The sequence below is a fragment of the Leuciscus leuciscus genome (genome assembly GCF_965113295.1).
Source record: "Leuciscus leuciscus genome assembly, chromosome: 12".
In the NCBI taxonomy this organism is placed as follows: Eukaryota; Metazoa; Chordata; class Actinopteri; order Cypriniformes; family Leuciscidae; genus Leuciscus; species Leuciscus leuciscus.
The window spans coordinates 28,051,533-28,070,460 of record NC_138736.1 but is presented as its reverse complement, the minus strand read 5'-3'; the positions used below and the strand labels follow the sequence as shown (position 1 = coordinate 28,070,460).

The 18,928-nt window shown below is 37.8% G+C and overlaps 1 protein-coding gene across 3 annotated transcripts in view; it reads left to right on the top strand.

Annotated features, from left to right (window-relative positions):
- Positions 1-18,928, top strand: part of znf516 (zinc finger protein 516) — a 43,025-nt gene that overhangs the window by 12,916 nt on the left and 11,181 nt on the right. For all 3 annotated transcript variants that reach the window (XM_082185682.1, XM_082185681.1, XM_082185683.1), the window contains exon 2: positions 15,884-17,826. In XM_082185682.1, coding sequence (XP_082041808.1) covers positions 16,110-17,826 — 1,717 coding nt within the window. In that variant the 5' untranslated portion in view covers positions 15,884-16,109. The remainder of the gene's footprint in view (positions 1-15,883; positions 17,827-18,928) is intronic.

Genomic DNA, 18,928 nt, shown 5'->3' with positions numbered 1-18,928 from the left:
ACTAAACACGTAATATGCATGTGCACACAGTCACCGTTTTCACAGATTCACGTTTTTGAAGTTTACACGGAGATGATAACGTTAAAAAAAAAATCAAAACTTGCACCTTGGAACCTATTTCAAAGTTTACGTTCTGGAGCCACCAAACACAAATGAACGGCCATTAAAAGTTTTCTGTTTTCAGTTGAAAACAGTGTTGTGGAAGCGGCCCCTAAGTTAATATAATGATCTTTGCAACAGAAGTGAATCAATCAAAAACTTACTTTAGCTGGAAAATTACTTTTTTTCTAGAGCTGCTGTAAAGCCAAAACAATCTCTGTTCCATTAATTTCCTATTATCACTGTAAAGCTGCTTTGAAACAATCTGTATTGTTAAAAGCACTATATAAATGAACGTGATTTGACTTTTCAGCAGAAGAAACAAAGCCATAGTTACAATGTTTGTTTCGAAGCTGAATAGTTCTTTACATGATTTGTGGAAAGTTGTTGTAAAACTTTAGAAAAGACAAACATTCAGCTGGTCCGGTATAACTTAAAAATTACATTTGACAAAACCACAAGCAAATGACCTGGCAGATCATACTATACTATAAATACTATACTATCTATACTGCACTATCATACACTATATCAAACGAAATATGTAACACTACAGATGTTGCTATTTAAAGCAAAGCTGTTACTCCGTCTTATCAGAGGTTTGTTTGAGTGACGGAGTTATTTGTATACGAGTATCACATTCTTTGTTCACTGATCTGATTTCAAGGATATGTTCTGTTAAAGCAGCGGTGCGTTTGCTCTCCTCTTTATGCAGTGCACTCCTCTGTATTTTAGAAACTTGCTAATAGTGTCTCGTCTCTCTGGAGATGTCCCTGTTGTGCCTTTTTCCTGTGGACTGATTGCATGTGGATTTCAACTAATTGGATCCTGTGGATGTCAAGGCCTTGCTGCTGTAAATTATTCAGAGTCTAGTTTGTCTGTAAAACAACATGTCGAAAAGCTCCGCACGTTATATCTTCATTTGTGTACTTTGTATTTAATGAATTTAATTCATGCTTTGATTCATCGTTGCTTTAAAAATGGATGTATGTGTACATTATTTTGAAAGGATTATGATTGTGTAAATGGGAAGGGAGAGTATGTCTTGGTCATGTGGGTGGCCAATGATTTTTATGCTATTTTAAAGTGGAAATATTCAACCCAGGCTCAGTCGAAAAACATGCATTTCTGCAAAATGATATTATGTTGCTTCTTGCACATTCAACACTTTTAAACTGAATTATCCGGCGTGTGGAACTAAAATCACGTTATTTTATCCAAAACATGAATATGAATCTGAAAATGTTTAATTACTTTGGATGTTGTACATTTCAATCCAATTTGAAAATGAAATGCCTGGTGAGTGGAAGTAAAAGGTTAATTGCATTTAAAAATAACTTTCCACCAACACTAAATCCCACCCTAACCCTAACCGATAATGTTAACTAAAGGAAATGTGAGATAAAAACGTATGTCATTTTAGCTTGCTTCTACAAGAGTTTTTTCATCAGGTCTTGTGTTTCGATTTTACCCAAACGCTCCGCATTGCTCTACCAGGTGAGGTACTGAGCAAGTTTACTACGTCAGAAGCCATACTGTACATGGAGCTATGGTAAAAGTGTTTTGTATTGTATAAAGAACAGGAAGAAAATAGGTCTTCGTTAATCTTTAATCTGCCTTTAAAAAGCCTAAAATTTGTGTGAACAGAAATAAAAGTTATCAGTGTTTTACTGTCACTAGTTTTCACCTGGAAAATGCAATGAATTGTATGTAGGCTATAGGTTAAAAAAAAATCCAATGAGCCTAGGTTGGGAATATTTGCAAATTTCAGCTTCCCCAACAGCTGTTCCTCTGAGAAAGAGCTCAGAGATTATTAATAGCTCGAACTCGAGGGAATTCGCTTATTGAGAAAAATAAAGCTAGCATTCAGTGCCAAACCTCTCATATCCAAAACAGTGCGACCCTTCTGTTCAAATTTCTCAAGTTGTTGAAGTCGGTTTCTTGTGCATATTTCTTGTGCAAGTGCATACTTATACTACCAGTAAGAAAGTCTTCAGTAAACTCGTTTTTTTTTTTTTTTTTTTTACACTCTCTAGCTTTTTCAGTGTTATATCTGAAATCAATATGTTGTGCTACAAAAAAGTGTGATCAAAACACCTAGTTGTCCAGGTAGCCCTTTTGTTTGTAGGGAGACACAAAAGCTGTTTATGAGCTTTTGTGCAGTTTTATACAATAACAATTTACAGCATTTATTTTGTACAGCACATTCTAATAGATTTTTTACATAAAAGTTGATACTTTTAGTTAATGCATTAACTAACAAAGAACAGTAGTAGCCAAAAAAAAAAAAAAATATATATATATATATAGTTGATATCCTGAAACCTTAACCATTAGCTGATGTTTGTATATACAACCTTACTGTAAAACTGTCACCAAACTTTTTACATCCTCATTTTGTCAATTGTAAGGAATGGACAGAAGTATCATACATGTATTTTCCTGACAAGCCTTAAGTATTAACAGTTGTCACATGATACAGTGTAAATATATAATTCATCTTGACAGTCGGTGCTGCTGGTCCCCTGACGGCAAAACTCTTTTACATCTGTTTTTTTGTATCGTGACAAGTGATAGTAGCACTGTTGTCTCACACTTCACCAAGCTTGTTTAAAGAGGTTCAGAAAGATCATCTGAATGAAGTCTGTGGTCTGGAGAAGGACGCTGGCAGCTTTAGTTCACTTCCTTGGGGTGACTGGGATTAAAGAGTGTAATCCACCTCATTTTTGCACCAGACGTCCAGCTGGACTGACCTCAAATCCCAGAGAGCCCGACATGACATATCTCTCAGCGAGGGGAATGCTCGACACCACCATTTTGATCAGGCTTGAGCCAAAACAGCCCTTAATACAATAACATGAGAGGCTATTGTTAAAGTTGAGCTGTAGTAAACAACCAAAATAGTAAATGGGTGAATCTCATGAAAATTTTAAGAAATCTCCAGATGATTCACTCAAAAATAAATAAATAAATAGTTTTTGGGATGAGAACATGTTGTATTGTTGTCAGCAATAGTGACAAACTGGAGTTTTTTTCTGGAGGGTGTGAGTTGGGCGTCCTCTCTGCCGATCCATCAAAATTCCAGCTATTGTTGCGCTCCAGTGGTTGCTCTATAAACAGGAAGTGAGACCTCTCATCAGAGTAAAGGCTTCCTGCTGAAATGACAACACACACTCACACACATGTACTTATTCCCCTGGTTATATGTATGCTCACACACTAACCACACCAGCTTCCCCCTCCCAGCATCTAGCACACACACATATATGCACACATACCAGATGGGAGATGGGTGTGACGGGGCAGTTTCATTAAAAAGAGACAGATCTTCTCTTACTATGCAAAAGAAGAACAGAGAAGAGGCAGGGAAAGAGAGCGATTGAGATGGCTTTCATGGTGTTAGATTACCTGTCCTTCTCTGAACTAAGCAGAGTGAGAGAAACCAGCCGTTTTAAGAAACTTGAGCTTGTTCAGAGACTGTGACAATGACCTTAAAGCATATATTCATATTCTTTACTGCATTAAATCCCCTGATGCATGATGTAATAAAGTCAACAACAACAAAAAAACAAAAAGAAAAGAAAGAAAAAAAACCCTCTCTTAATGGTTATTTTTTAGTGCTGGGCAACGATTAATCGCATCCAAAATAAAGGTTTGTGTTTACAAAATATATGTGTTTACTGTGTTTAATTATTTTGTATATATAAATACACACATATGTATGTATATTTAATAAATATTTGCATGTATTCAACATAATTTATATTATATATAAAAAACACTTACATTTATAAATGCATGTATGTGTATTTACATATACAAAATATCTATACACAGTACACACATATTATGTAAAAACAAACTTTTATTTTGGATGCGAATAATCGTTGCCCAGCACTATTATTTTTATTTCCAAACAACATATTTTAATTTTAAAAAGTAGTTTTATTTATTTTTTAATTACTTTTTTTCCCAAACAAGTTATATTTTGTTAATAATTTTGATAGAGAGTTGTTTATCTGTCCATTGAAGCAGATAATAATGGTAAATATTCCAGCAGTACCTTGTGCACCACTTTAATCCCATATTGAATTTATGTTGCGCAAGTTTCTGGATGGCACGTAAGTCTGAAGTAATGAGTTTAGGTAAGAGAGCCAGTGGTTGTTCTGTAGGCAAAAGTCAGTGACTTGAATTTAATGCGAGCGGCAACTGGCAACCAGTGCAATTTTGTGAGGAGAGGAGTGACGTGTGCTCTCTTCGGCTTGTTAAAGACCACTCTAGCTGCAGCATTCTGGATCAGTTGCAGAGGTTTGACAGTGCAAACTGGAGATTTCTCTCTGATTTGGTAGGATATTAAATTAAATTGAATGTGAAGGATTTTAACTGACAAGATGATTGTCAGAGCAGTTGCAGTAGGTGTCAGGATGCATGTAAATAAGCGACAGATCGGTCATTTAAATATGCAATTAAGTAGTATGTCCCAAAGCTTGCCAACTATTCTGCTACACACTCAAAAGTATTTACTTTTTCTTCACAAAAACGACATACTTTTAGGGCATACTATAAGTAGGCGAATTGGGATGCAGCACATGACTGTCATATATAATTATGGGGTCAAAGATTATCATTCATGGTAGTTTGAATGTAAGATCACACCCTGAATGGTTAAAAAATTGCTTTTAAAGATGCATGCATCAGAGGGTAAAGCTAATAGGATTTAATGCACTTTACAGGAGAAATCCTATCCCTAAATTATTTATTTATTTTTTTAGATCTGCCCCAGGTATTGCCCTTGCTAGATAAGCATCACTATCACTGTTTCTATTGCTCATACATAGGAATTTTAACAAACCCTTCACCCAAAGTATTAAACTTGTTTCAGCTACAGACATGAATAATACCTCAAATCATGTGCTATTGCTTTTCTAAGCACGAATTTCACCTAATAGAAAGAGGATCCAGAGTCATATCTAGGGAGCAGAATGTCAAAGACTTGGGGAGGGCTCTTTTAACTTGGATGGGTAAGCAAGCAACCACACAGAACACCCTAGCAACCACCTAGCAACACCTCAGGACCCTTTACACCTCATAGCAATGTCCTGGCAACGACCCACAAAACTATAGCAGCATCATGGTGGCTTTTATTCCATGCACAGGCAAGCACCACTCACATTTTCCTTATTATATATATATATATATATATTATATCTTTAACTCTTTCCCCACCATTGACAGAATTTTCCATCATTTATGACACAACGCTTCCCCGCCATTGACAGATTTTTCCGACTTTACGGTAGGGGGCGCTATTACACATCTTCTGAAAGAGTACAGAATCTCTGGATCAAGACACACGTACAAAAGAAGCAGAAACAAGCGATAAAAGCATTGCTTATGCATGTTGTAGTGTTTAAAAAAAAACAGCAGCTTTTTGTTCAAAATGTTGATACAAAAATAATGCATGAAGCTAGAATTAAACTTCTTTTTTAAAGAAGAGGCTTTGTTCTTTCTTTTGATATGTTGCATGTTGTTCAGATATTCATACAACAAAATAATCTGGGTGCCATAAAATGTGTGAACATTTTCAAAAAAGCTGGCGGTGTCTGTCAACAAAAAAAAAAAAAAAAAAAAAAAAAAGAACACTGGCAGGGAAAGAGTTAAAAACTTGCCACTTTTCACAGTTCTGGTATAATAAACACTATTTGCTGGGTGAGAGTTATCACAGTGTGAATTCGACATTAATAAATAAACAGTTGGAGAGACAATACTTTGAAGGCCATGAGAAAGACATCTGGCTGCCCTGCACTCTCTAACCGAGCAATCGTGATCACGTCTCTCGCCAAGGACGCAGATATACTTACGGAGGCCAGGCGGTTCTGAGGAAGAGTGTCCCACTTGGGCTGCCATCAAGGGCAATAAAGCATAGAGGCGGTGCAGGGATGAGCTGCGCTATGTGAAATTGCATAGAACGCAAGAATTGATCGAATGTTGTAGTTTTAGCTTGTTTTTAGATGTTTTTAGCTGCTTGAATTGATCAAATGATGTAATTTTAACTTTTTTTTTTGATGTATTTGGATGTTTTCAACAGTTACATAAGTAAATAATGACAGAATTTTCAGAGTTAACCTTTTTCTTCTTTTTTTTTTATTAATATGGCTCATGCAGATGTGGCAACCCAAAGCCAGGAACTTAAAGGGCTAGTTCACCCTAAACTGAAAATGTACTCACTTAATAATTTACTCACCTTGGTGTTATTCTAGTGCCTTATGCTCTTCTTTCTTTTATGGACCACAAAAGGTGTATTTAAAAAAATAAAATAAAATAAAATGTCCTGCTAGCGCTCATCCATATAATGGCAATGAATAGCGAACAGCATCAAGCTTTTTTTTAAAAGATGGAAAAGTATCACAGAATGATCCCATGTGACACGTGTTGTATATTCCAAGTGTTCTGGGGTTATACAATATGAAATTGAATGTGTTATTTAATGAAAATCCTTACCTTGGCCATTGGTCTTCAGTGCACAGCTATGGGATGTGCGCATTTGTGTGACACTGTTAGCGGTGCAGTTCACTCCGTCTCAGCCAGAAAAAGCACACAAGTTGTGAGAAATCAAGATTTAAAAAAGCGCAACAAGAAATACAACGCCTAGAAATCCCCAAAAAATGATCCGTCTACTTTCTTCACTGAGACCATTAAGCTCAGTTTGTCTAATGACAGTCAGAATGACAGTTGACAGATGTGAACGTGATAGCTTCTTGTTTTACGACGAACACAACTGATATTATTATATTCAACTCAGAGAAGGATTGTATTTCATGTCGTGATTTCTCTCAACTTGTGCGCTTTTTCTGGGCAAGACGGAGTGAACTGCAGCGATAACAGTCACACAAACGTGCACGTCGGGTAGCAGAACAACACCAAGGTGAGTAAATTATTACTTAATTTTCGTTTTAGGGTGAACTATGCCTTTAACACTGAGTTGCCACAGGGGGCTTCGGCAACCCCTTCAATCAGCAATCGCTCACCCTCAGGATATAAACCCAATGGAGAGGTTTAGGTTGTGCCATAACATATGCTCAAAACGTATAGATGAAACATTGATATGGATTTCAGGGTTTTGATGTGAGGCGTTTTCAATGAACGCCCCAAATTTGCAGCCTTTCCTGTTCATGTGCCACATGTGTTCTATTTAACCTTCATTTGTTGAGAAAGTATTTGCTAAAAAGAAGGGGAGACAAAAGAAAGAGAGCCTGAGCTGGCCTTACCATGATAATCTAATCCCTGTTCAGAGGGCTTTTTTTAGAGAGCAAGTTAATGCCTTCAGATTATAGTTCAGCTCTAGACCACGCCAACCACACTAGTGTATCTGCAAGCCACTTACTGTCACAATATCACTTCTACAGTCACACAAAGAAAATTCAAAACAAGACAACTGTGATAACAGTGTAAAACAGGGTTATTAGTTAACTATTATAGTTAAACATTTCTCATTTTAATTTAATTTAACCTAATGTAAACGTAATAAGTAAAACTGAAACCTGGCCTTTTAATACACTTAGGAGTGAAGAAAGGATACAAAACAACCATAAAATTTGACTTATGCACTATATTCCACTATATTCCATTTTGATTCATGAACAAATCATTAAGACCAGTTTTGTGAACTAAATCAGCTGATTCATTAAAAAGATCTGATACAAAAGAATGATTTGTTCTAGAAACAGACATCGCTTCTTCTAAATTCCAGCCTGTTATCCTCACATAGCTTCAGTATGACATCATTAAATGTGGAATATAGCTCATTTATGGACTTAATTTGTGGTGTTTGTCAGTCATCATTCACCTTCATTCTTTTGAAAGAAAAAAGCTAGTATATTCTTCAAAAGACACTTTTTGAATATCATTTTAAATGACATGAAGGTGAGTAAATGATGACATATTGCCATAAAAGGGTTTTAGATGTTTGATTTTATGGCATTTCTGTGAATTTAATTGCAGTTTGCCGCTATCAAATTATAATAGATTGCATTCAAATCAGTGAGCAGCAAGATGTTAATCTGGTCAAGACCAGACAAAACTTATTTGTCTGTTTGAGTGTGTATGTGTGTGTTTCTTGGACGAAGTGTGTGGCCGCATAGGTGTTATGTCATACTGCCATCAGGACTGCTGCAGAGGCTCGGGCTGATATTACATAAGCATTACTGCTGGTGTCCCTCTCTCATCTCTCTATCACTGCTGTCACACACATACACACACACTTGCATGCTTTGGCTTGCACCCAAAACATACAAATCCACCTGTGGACACATAGAAGCATTTTCCCTTTATCCTAAACAAATGTACTGTATATGACAATTCGCCACTTTCACAGATCTACATGAATTATGTACACTATAATGTCATCGTGATGATATGACGGCTAGCTGCCTGTCTCAAGTATCACTTTATAATCTCTACAAAAAGTAATCATATTCTTTATCACTATCTTTGTCTTGTTTGCCAGTAAAATTAGCTAAAAAAATTTATAAAATAAGGTAAGTGTTACGTGTTCCACGTATAAAAGAAAGTCACAGATGTTTGGAATGATATGGGTGAGAAATTTATGGCAAAATCATTCCTTTAAAGTAGGCCTATATATTTTTTTAAAAAGTAAAGGAATGCTGATGGAATCCTAATGAATCTAAGAATTAAATAATAAGGAAAACAATTTAAAATGTGAAGTAATTTGAATAAATTTGATTTGACTCAGTGGTGTGAAATATTTGAGTAAATGTAATAAGTTACTGTATTCTTAAGTATCTGTTTGGCTACTTTGTAGTTTTACGAGAATCATAGTTATTAGCAACTTTTACTCTACTTCACTACATTTTTGGAAAAGTATATGTACTCTGTCTTTACTCCAATACATTTGTGATGAGTAATGCAATTACATGTTACATTTTGCATGGCACCTAACTTTTTCTGCAGCAGTTTAAATCTGCTACAAAAGAAGTGATATCGCCATCTACAGGGCATTGAAGGTACTATATCTTGTGTGTTTTGCCCTTTTCTGTTGTTGTAAGATTTGTTGAAACTAAATCTGAGGTTTAAACTTGGGTCCCGTTTGCACCTGGTATGAAGATGCGATTTTGTGCACAACAAGTGTAAACGGGGTCTAAAACTTTTTGAGCTTGACCACTTTCGACCACTTCCAGAGTCCAGATTGCTTTCGTAGTGTAAACGTAGTGTAAATGTGGTCGAAAGTGTTCGACCAGCCACAAAAGACTACTCTCCACCTACTGATCTACCGCGTAAACATTAATGGAAGTGCTAGCCAGATGTTGCTAGCGTGATCTTGTGGCTGTCAAAGCAGAAACTAAAGTTACTGCTCTCCGTATGTTTTTCTGTCGTCTCTGGGCACGCTCATATGTAAATTGCGCGAGCTTATTTTGTCCATTAGATCGAAAGATATGGGAAAAAAAAACATACATTTAGCCGCCCACAGACCCTCCCTCGAAGAAATCAGGACAGAAGCAGCTAAAAGTGAACATAAGACACGGATTAAAATACCAGGTGTAAACGGGTATGTGTCTCCCTCGTCTACTGGTGATTCGATCGACCAAAACGCATTGGTGTAAACCAAGTGTAAACAGGCCTTAGTGTAAAACAAGTGAGAAAAAATTTGCCAATGAAATAAAAATAAATATTTTCCTAATGTTCTCAAAAGGCACTTATTATATTTATATAGGCGCTCTCTCTCTCTCTCTCTCTCGCTCTCTCTCTCTCTCTCTATATATATATATATATATATATAGCTATAGCCTATCCTTACAATGTTTGCTGTGAGAATATATTTATATATATTCTCACACCAAACATAAAAAAAAAAAAAAATCCTAATGTTCTCAAAAGGCACTTATTATGTTTATATAGGCTCTCTCTCTCTCTCTCTCTCTCTCTCTCTCTCTCTCTCTCTATATATATATATAGCCTATCCTAACAATGTTTTCTGTGAGAATATATATATATATATATATATATATATATATATATATAACATTTACATTGTAAGGATTGTTACACCAAATGTAAGGAACATTTATACCAAACATTGTAAGGATTGTTACAATCATTAAGTGCATTATCTTTTCTTTTTAATAATTTCTTTTGAACAAAAGGACTGCATTATACAGTCACAAGTTTTAAGGCTTCTACCTACAGTCTCAGAACATTTTGTCTAATTTGTTTCAACCAACCTAAACCCCTTTCCACTGATATCATCACTCAGGATTTCCAGATTCTTTAGTCAGACATCATGCACACTGGCAGGAAAATAATCCCTTGCTTATTGCTTGTGTAACCGTGTTCTGGCTTTAGGGAGTGGCATTCTGTAGTGACGGCGCTGGGAGGTCATGGAGACTCGCGCATCTGCAATCTCTACTGGGGAAACTATGGTCTGATAATACTGATGACAGTGATATGAGGCCATTATCATTCCATTCATTAGCTGAATTCTGGCAGAGTTTGAAAAACTACTGCTTTGTGAAGAAGTCACTGCAGCGGTGTAATCTAATTAGCAGATGAGCATCATACGTCAATAACACACACATTGTACTGTAGGATTGGTTTGTGATGCTGTTTCAAAACCTACAGCTCCTCTTGCTCGGCCTCTAGTGGTGTTTGGTATTTTAGGATTTATCAAACACACACACTGACATGCAACATGTTTGTTTGGCAGGGATGCAACAATTAACATATGTGCACAGGGCACACACATACTAGCACACACACTGTTTGGCTCACGTTGTATGGTTCAAACCCAGGGTGTGTTCGAATAACCATATGTGTGATGGACTGGTTTAGCTCTGTCTTTCAAATTAGGATTTACACACATGCACTTTTTCTGTTTTTCTCTTCCACAAACACTGGCTCAGAGCAGAGGAGTAGTGTCCAGAGCATGGGGCGTTTGTGCTGAGCTGGACTAGCCGTCAGGTTGAATAAGCGAGCAGACAGTTGATTCGCCATAGCCATTCATCAGCCAGAGAAAAGAGAGGAGGGGAAGAATGGAGCTCTCGCTCAGGGCTGTGTCTCTCAGATACGGGCCTATATATGTGCTGCTGTTTCTTTCCACTGAAAGCTGGCCTTCTTTGTGCGTGTTTTTATGCCTGTGCATGTTTTTACGGGCACATGTGTTGTTGCTTATGTGTCGGTGGCGTGTAAACATGTCTCACAAAGATGTGACATCAAATTCTGTAAAGACTTTCCTCAAGCATATGGCTGGTAATTAATCATTGATCAGTTAATTATGATTTAATTACTTCAGCAGTAGTATGTCACAGAAGTACAGTACAAATAAGGATAAACAATATCTTTTGCTAAGCATATTTGCTCCACCGTACTGTGCAATTGTTCCGGGTAGCATAAAGTATATGCTTAATATGGTAATGTAAGTTAATTGGTTTTATTTAAGTAAAAAGCTGATTTTTTTTTAACCCTACCGCTCAAAACATTTGGGTCAGTACGTTTTTAAAAAAAAGTAGAAATTAATACCTTTATTCAGCAAGGATGTATATACAATTATTTAAAAAAATGACAGTAAAGACATATGTAATGTTACAAAATATAAAATAAATGCTTTTTTCTACCTTCTATTAATACAAAATAAAATAAAAAACTTGAAAACAACTATTTTCAAAATTGATAATAATAAAAATCTTGAGCACTGAATCAGCATGATAGAATGATTTCTGGAGGATCATGTGACACTGAAGACTGAAAATAATGAGTAATGATGCTGAAAATTCAGCTTTGCCATCACAGGAACTACATTTGAAAATATGTTCAGATAGAAAACTGTACTTTTTTACTGTATTTTTGATCAAATAAATGGCTTGGTGAGCATGAAACATAAAAATAAGAAAAATCAACCCGAAACTTTTGAATAGTAGTCTATTTTATTATTATTATTGTTATTATTTTACTTTTCACCCCTGCTAATATTTCTAAACATCATTTCTAAATCATTACACAACAGCAATAGTGACAAAAAAGACCAACAAATCTGTCAAATCTGTAGAAAGTGACTTTAATTCAGGTCGATTCTCACACAAAACTTTTGTATGGAAGACTTGCAAAATATTGCGTGACCTTTTTAGGGTGTTATCTGTCCTATCTGGAGCTTGACTATCCCCTGATCATAATAAATGGTCATTGTGTAGTGATTCTTTAAACGTACTTGTTTGAACTCTATGCTGAAAATAAAATAAGGGCATACAGTGCTTGAAACAGCGATACGTGAGAGTGACTAAATAATGCCTTCCTTTAAGATGAGTAAATCGATTCAACTATACAGTGTATGTAACCACAGGTGTGTATTACAAATGACAGAGTTGAGGCAGGGGTAACAGCCATAGACAAGTAAAAAAAAAGGTTCCTCAAGAATCTGAAATGAATGGTAGCTGTATCCTAACAGTGGAAATCAATAGAATCATAAACACTCAATCATAACCACTGTCAGCAACTATAGGGGAAACATATTTTTGAAGAATTCGAGTTGTAAATCTTATTTTATGCCTACTGTATGTAACGTGGTCAGGCAACAGTTAAGCAGTGTTCATTGTGTCTTCATTTCAGAAACACTGCAGAACAAAGGAGCCCTTCACCCTGTGCAAGCTGTATCACTAAGCTTTACATTTCAACTGAATAGAAACGTTTGTGCTCTTGCTAGGTTCAGTTTTTATCATATGACCACATCTGTACTCGCATTCCTCATTACACAGACTTTAACTTTGCTGGACTTGACATTTCGTGTAGCATGTCCAACCAAGCCCGTTTCTTCTTGGCTCCTCTCGTTCCTTGGTTTCAAACCTGGGGGATTTACTTTTGTTGTAGACACCAGAATATTTTCCGCAATTTAACATGACAACGTTAGCCTCAGCACCTGCTATCCAGCTCGCAAGTGCAAACATGCACCAGGGCCCCCTTTTTATTGCAGCTGTAATCAGCAGTTGATGGTACCAGGCAGGATCTACTTCGAAATGGGACCGGGAGGGACTTCCCTTTGTCTTCCCCAACCAGACATGCTTCAGACAGGCCTCTAGCGTAGGATGGACCCCTTCATCCAACAATGGCCATGTTGGACTCCCCGCCGCTCAGAGGAGGTATAGACATGAGCTATTGTGACAGTTCTGGTGCGAGTGGCACAATGAGATTGTAGTTTAGGGGGTTTGAGAACTACCAAATAGTAAGATAGGAAGCCCAAGGAGTTTCGCAAAAATGCTGGATAACAAGTGTGCTTCTTCAGTGATAACTGTGATTTGTTCTTTAAATCATTTGGAATAAAAACAAAACGCCATTTGCACATTGAGTGGAAATCAAAAACTTAATTTAAGCTTTGTTTTGTTTCATTATGCTTGTTTAGGACAGATTATGCATTAAAAAATCTCATTGGTTACTGTAGTCTTAAGGAAAAACAAATGTTTAATCTGCTGTCCGTTCATCACAATAAGAACAAAAGACAATTGAGCTCTTTTATCTTCTTTTGTCATTATTGATGCATGTTAGTGGTTTGGTAACTGTCTCTGTGAATTTGGACAAAATGCCCAATTTGGTTTAGGATTTGAGTGCACACATGCACACGGACACACACACAGCGCTCAATTTGAAAAATGCACTGATCCTGCATTGATGGAGCTACAAGATGAGATGAACTGTCTGGGGATAAGTAGGTCAGCAGAGCTGAGGTAAGCCCTCTGAGAACAGCCATGTTTCAATAATAACCCCACTGCTGACGTGTGTATATGTATGTGTGTGTTTGTGTAGTGTGTGTCCTTACACATCTCCCAAACCTCTTGGTATCATAGCTACGGTGATTTAATGCTCAGCTCATTGGTTTGCCAAACAGCAAAACACTATTCATTACCAGCTCAGCATGTTCAGTTCCATTATTATGCGGTTAAGCACCTCATCCATTCCATTGTCATAATGGCTACACTGTTTACTCGCTACCTAACATACAAAATCAAATAATCAAAGAAAATAAACTAGATAAGTAGGCAAATATTGGATATAAGTCAAGATAGGCTAAATGGATGATGGGACCTCTAGGAAAACTTCCAATTTCCTAAACGTCTCTTCTTTAAATTTCTTACCTGGCATTTTATAGCCCAGCAAGTTAACTTACCGTAAAAGATGAACTGTGTAGAGATGTGTGTTTTTAGTGCGTTAGAATGTGTGTGTTTGTGTGAGGGGGATGCTGGGCCAGCGGTGAAATGTAGTTGGTATATAATGGATTATTGATTGTTGAGAGAGAGGACCAGCCCTCAGGGTTCATCCCAACTGGCCCCTCTCTTGCCCAACACTGAATAGTCTCTTTACGCCTGAGCACACACACACACACACACACACACACACACACACACACACACACACACACACACACACGTACACACAATGAATTTAGGTCTGTGAGCAGACAACCACTGTTCATACTGACTATGAGAGGAGACTAACTGAGACTGTTGCCCTTCAGTCGAAGACTCACACAAACACACACGGACAGACACAATTATGGGGAGACAGGGGCAAGTTGTCACACAAACCTTAAAGTCTTGACTAAAACAAGAAAGAACTATTGAACATTTCCACAGTTATTGCCCAGGAAAAAAGAGAAAAAAAGAGTTCATTGAATATACATTGACCTTGATAGTGGGGCATGTTGTCACACTTACAGTATATGGGGTCACAATGAGAACCTGCCATTGAACAGCCTATTATATGAATTATAGGAACTAAATTAAAACAGTAACAATTAATCATTTTGAAAAGAAACAATTATAAAAAAAAAATTTTTTTAAATCATTGTTTTGTCTGTAGATATTATTAATATTAATAAATCATATATATTGGTAACATTTAAATTCAAAATACTGTATATTGTAAGAGCATGTCCACACATTTGTGCAATTGGACTTTATATTACTGAGATATTAGTTACAGTCCCCATGTTACAACCAGACCCAGCCTCCACTGTAGTGTAGTATATATTCATTTATTTTTAACCAAAAAGTGCACAAACTAGATTAACAGAAATGCCAGTTTGGGTATTACAATAAACATTTTGTCAGTGAGCATAACCATTTTTAAAGAATGCAAAAAAAGAAAAGGAAAAAAAAAGGTTTGCTATGTTTAGATTTGATAGAAAACTAAACAGAATGGCAGGAAATCCTGATTCTGGACTGGGGTGTGTATGCTTGTTGGAATATGTTGCAGTGTATTTGCTGTATCTTTGTTCATTTCCTTGTTGGAATAATCAGAGGGCCTGTTGTATAAGTTAGTGTGTTTATGCAATACTTAAAGATGTACCGTTCCCTCTGACGTCTAAATGAGGACATCAGCAGTCTTTCTCTCTCTTTTGTCCCTCTCCCACTCACTTTTAAATGGTGCAGAGCATAAAACCCAATGTACTATGTCCTCTGTTTTTTTTAGCTATGCAGTATGGATCCTGCCTTAAACGAATTTAACTGAACAAAAGACTGTCAGATGACTATATAAAAGGGCTCTGTTAGCTGGGGGTCTCAAACACTGGGTCTAAGTTTTGAATCTCTACAGTTTTAAGAGCACTTGATTCATATTAAGAATCATTAAGACAGTAATTTTACAAAAAAATATGCATAGTGTACTGTATGTCATAGTAACTGCTTGTTCATTGCCATGGACTAATGGATTAATGAATAACCTTTATTTACTCATTTGCAAGTCATGTTCTCAAATCTGCTTCTGTTGTGTTTCCATTTTCTCTCAGGTGACCAGAATGAAGCAAACCCTCAGCTGTTAAGATGATTCATTGGAGAAAAAACTCCAGACATATTCCAGACAAAAGCAACACTGTCAACACAGAATTACAAACAATGACACGTCTGACAAAGAGAACTTTTACCCAGACCGAATGACTACAGGCGAGACAGACTCAATAGGATCTAATAAATAGGACAACAGATAGCAGCATAGTGGAATATTCAAGCCTTGAGATGGAGGTGGAACGGCCGGAAGTCGCAGAGGAAGAGACCTTCTCCAAGGGTGGACAGGACAACCTAGATGGCAAGAAGAGCCGGGGTCACACTTGTGAACTCTGTGGAAGAAGTTTTCCTTTCCTCAGTTCCTTGTCCCAGCACATGAGAAAGCACACTGGGGAGAAACCATACAAGTGTCCTCACTGTGATCACCGCTCAGCCCAGAAGGGTAGCTTAAAGGCCCACATTCGCAGTCACAAACTGGAAGGCCTCAGCCAGAGCACTGGCGGCGAGGAGGAAGATGTAGATGAGGAAGGGGAAAAAGAAGGAGGGGTGCCAGAAGATCAAGGTGGTTGCTCCAGTCCTACTGAGAGTACCTCAGCCTGCAACAAGGTTGTGAGCGGTGAAGAGGCAAACAAAACGAGGAAGAAAGGTGGGAAGAAGGAAAGAACCTCTGGTGAGAATGGCAAACAGTCAATGCAGTGCTCTCAGTGCAGGAAAAGACTGTCAAGTCAGGCAGAGCTTGAACAGCATATGCAGGAGCTTCACAAGGTCTTCCAATGTGAACTGTGCCCTTATGAGACCTTGCAGGAGGACCAACTGCAGGATCACATCGAGAAGGTACATCCTATTGAGGAGGAATCTGTCACCAAAGAAGTCTCTACCAGCGAGGAAGCTGACGGTGTACTTGGTAAAGGCGAGTTCCCATGTGAACAATGTGACCAGGTGTTCACCCAAGCCTGGTTTCTGAAAGCTCACATGAAGAAGCATCAAAACAGTCTGGATCATGGGTGCCGGATCTGTGGACGGCGTTTTCGTGAGCCCTGGTTCCTACGTAGCCACATGAAGACGCACAACACCAAGGTAAAACCAAAGAGTGAGTCTTACCTTCCAGCTACTGTCAACGAGGTGGCGCAGGATGAGTCCAACTTGGTGAATGAAGTGTGTGTGTATGAACTCTGTGCCAAGTGTGGTAACTTCTTCCATGACCGCCAGAGCCTGCAACTGCACGAGCAGGTCCACAGAAATATTGAGCAGCCTCCTAACAATACCTTCTGCAGTGAAAAGGACTTCACATCTGCCACCAAGACAAGCTTCTTGGAATGCCTAAACTTAAAACCAGCAGGAAAGGAAGAGAACCCCATTGAAGGAACTCTAGGGAAAAGAATCCCAGAGCTCGATCCAGTAAGTAGCTACCAGGCTTGGCAACTGGTCACCAGAGGCAAACTGGTGGAGGTAACTGAGAAGAGCCTGGGTTGGGAAGAGAGGTTAGCCGATGCAGATGTAGCATATGACAGGGAAAAGGGCGAGTACGTCTTGACCAGACAGGACAAGCGAAAGAAATCACTCGATGCCACTGTGAGTATCCCAACCAAGAAACGGAAAGGGGCTGGAGCCCAAGGCTCCAACACAGATCAGCACAGCAATGGAGAAACAAACAGCCAGGTCCTGACAGGTGAGCGAAGCCCTGAGAATCTGAGTGACTCAGAGTACCGGCCTACTTCTCGTCCTAGCCGTAAGAATTCCCAGAAAACCTCAGAGTGCTTGGAGTGCGGGAAGGGCTTCCGCACACAGCAACAGATGGTGATCCACATGCTCATCAGACATGGTGGCTTGGGTGAAACCATTGGTGGAAATGGACTGTTCCGTAAAGCAGCTTCCAGCCCATCTAAAGCAGGGGAATCAGCAGGACACTTCAGGGATCAAAGACGGGCAGGGTTATTTGGGGACACAGGTAAGGGCATAAGTTCAAAATTTAAGTGTAATCTTAGAAATGTGTTTTTAGTTTGAACATATGTTATAACTTCAAGCATCACTTGATTGCATATCATAACCTCCGTTCTGCCTACCTGTTTGTTATAATGCCCAATGCAATGCTGTGCAGATGCTTACATAGTGTTGGCTTTTATATTGAATTGCTGATGTTTACATTCACCACAAGGAATTCAATTCCATCATTTGAATCTGTTCATGGGTTACCTATTTACAGTATGTGTATTGTACACCATGGGTCCTCAGTATTGCTACTATAAATCAACTTTATCGTAGAAATGTCCTTTTCTATCCCTGTTCAACACCTTTTTAAGTTAACCTAAAGACCTTGATTAGTTGTTTCAGGTGTGTTCAATTAATTTACAGTTTGGCATGAATTTTACTCATGTTGAATTATGAAGTGTGATAGTGCTCCAAACAATGTGTAAACTTCACAACAGGTACCTGGTACATGATCAGAAATTAAACTGGGATGAATAAGTAAAGGATTACAGTAACATTTATGAAGCGGGTTTATCTGATGTAGTCACCTTAGAAATTACAGTCAAGAGCTTTTATAGTTATTGATCCTACTCTTGTGGATCCACCTTCCTACAATGTTGTAATCAAACACACTTAAACCAGCGAATCAACCAACAAACAACTGAAAGGAATTTTAGACCAGGTACCGAAGGCAGATCTAGAGGAATAGGATAAGAGAATGGCTGGTTTAACAGATCCTGCATGATATACTGCTTCTGAAGGAGGACAGAGACACCTTGTGGACAAATACTGCTGCACATTTTAACATGTTCAGTTGTATTGTACTGTCTGTGCATAGTTAAAATCTTCAATACATAATTGATTTCAAATAGAGAGCATGTTCTTAGCTTTCAATTTAAGAATGAACATATTTTAAGCTTTATGCACAAAATTCCCATCAAGTATAAAACTATTGTGATTTCCATATGTAGTACCCATAGTTTGTTTTACTCTTCTGCATCAAAGCTATAGTAAATAAATAAAACTACATTTGTTGTAAAGGACCTCAAGACAGTTATTTACTAAGACAGTTAGTTATTGAC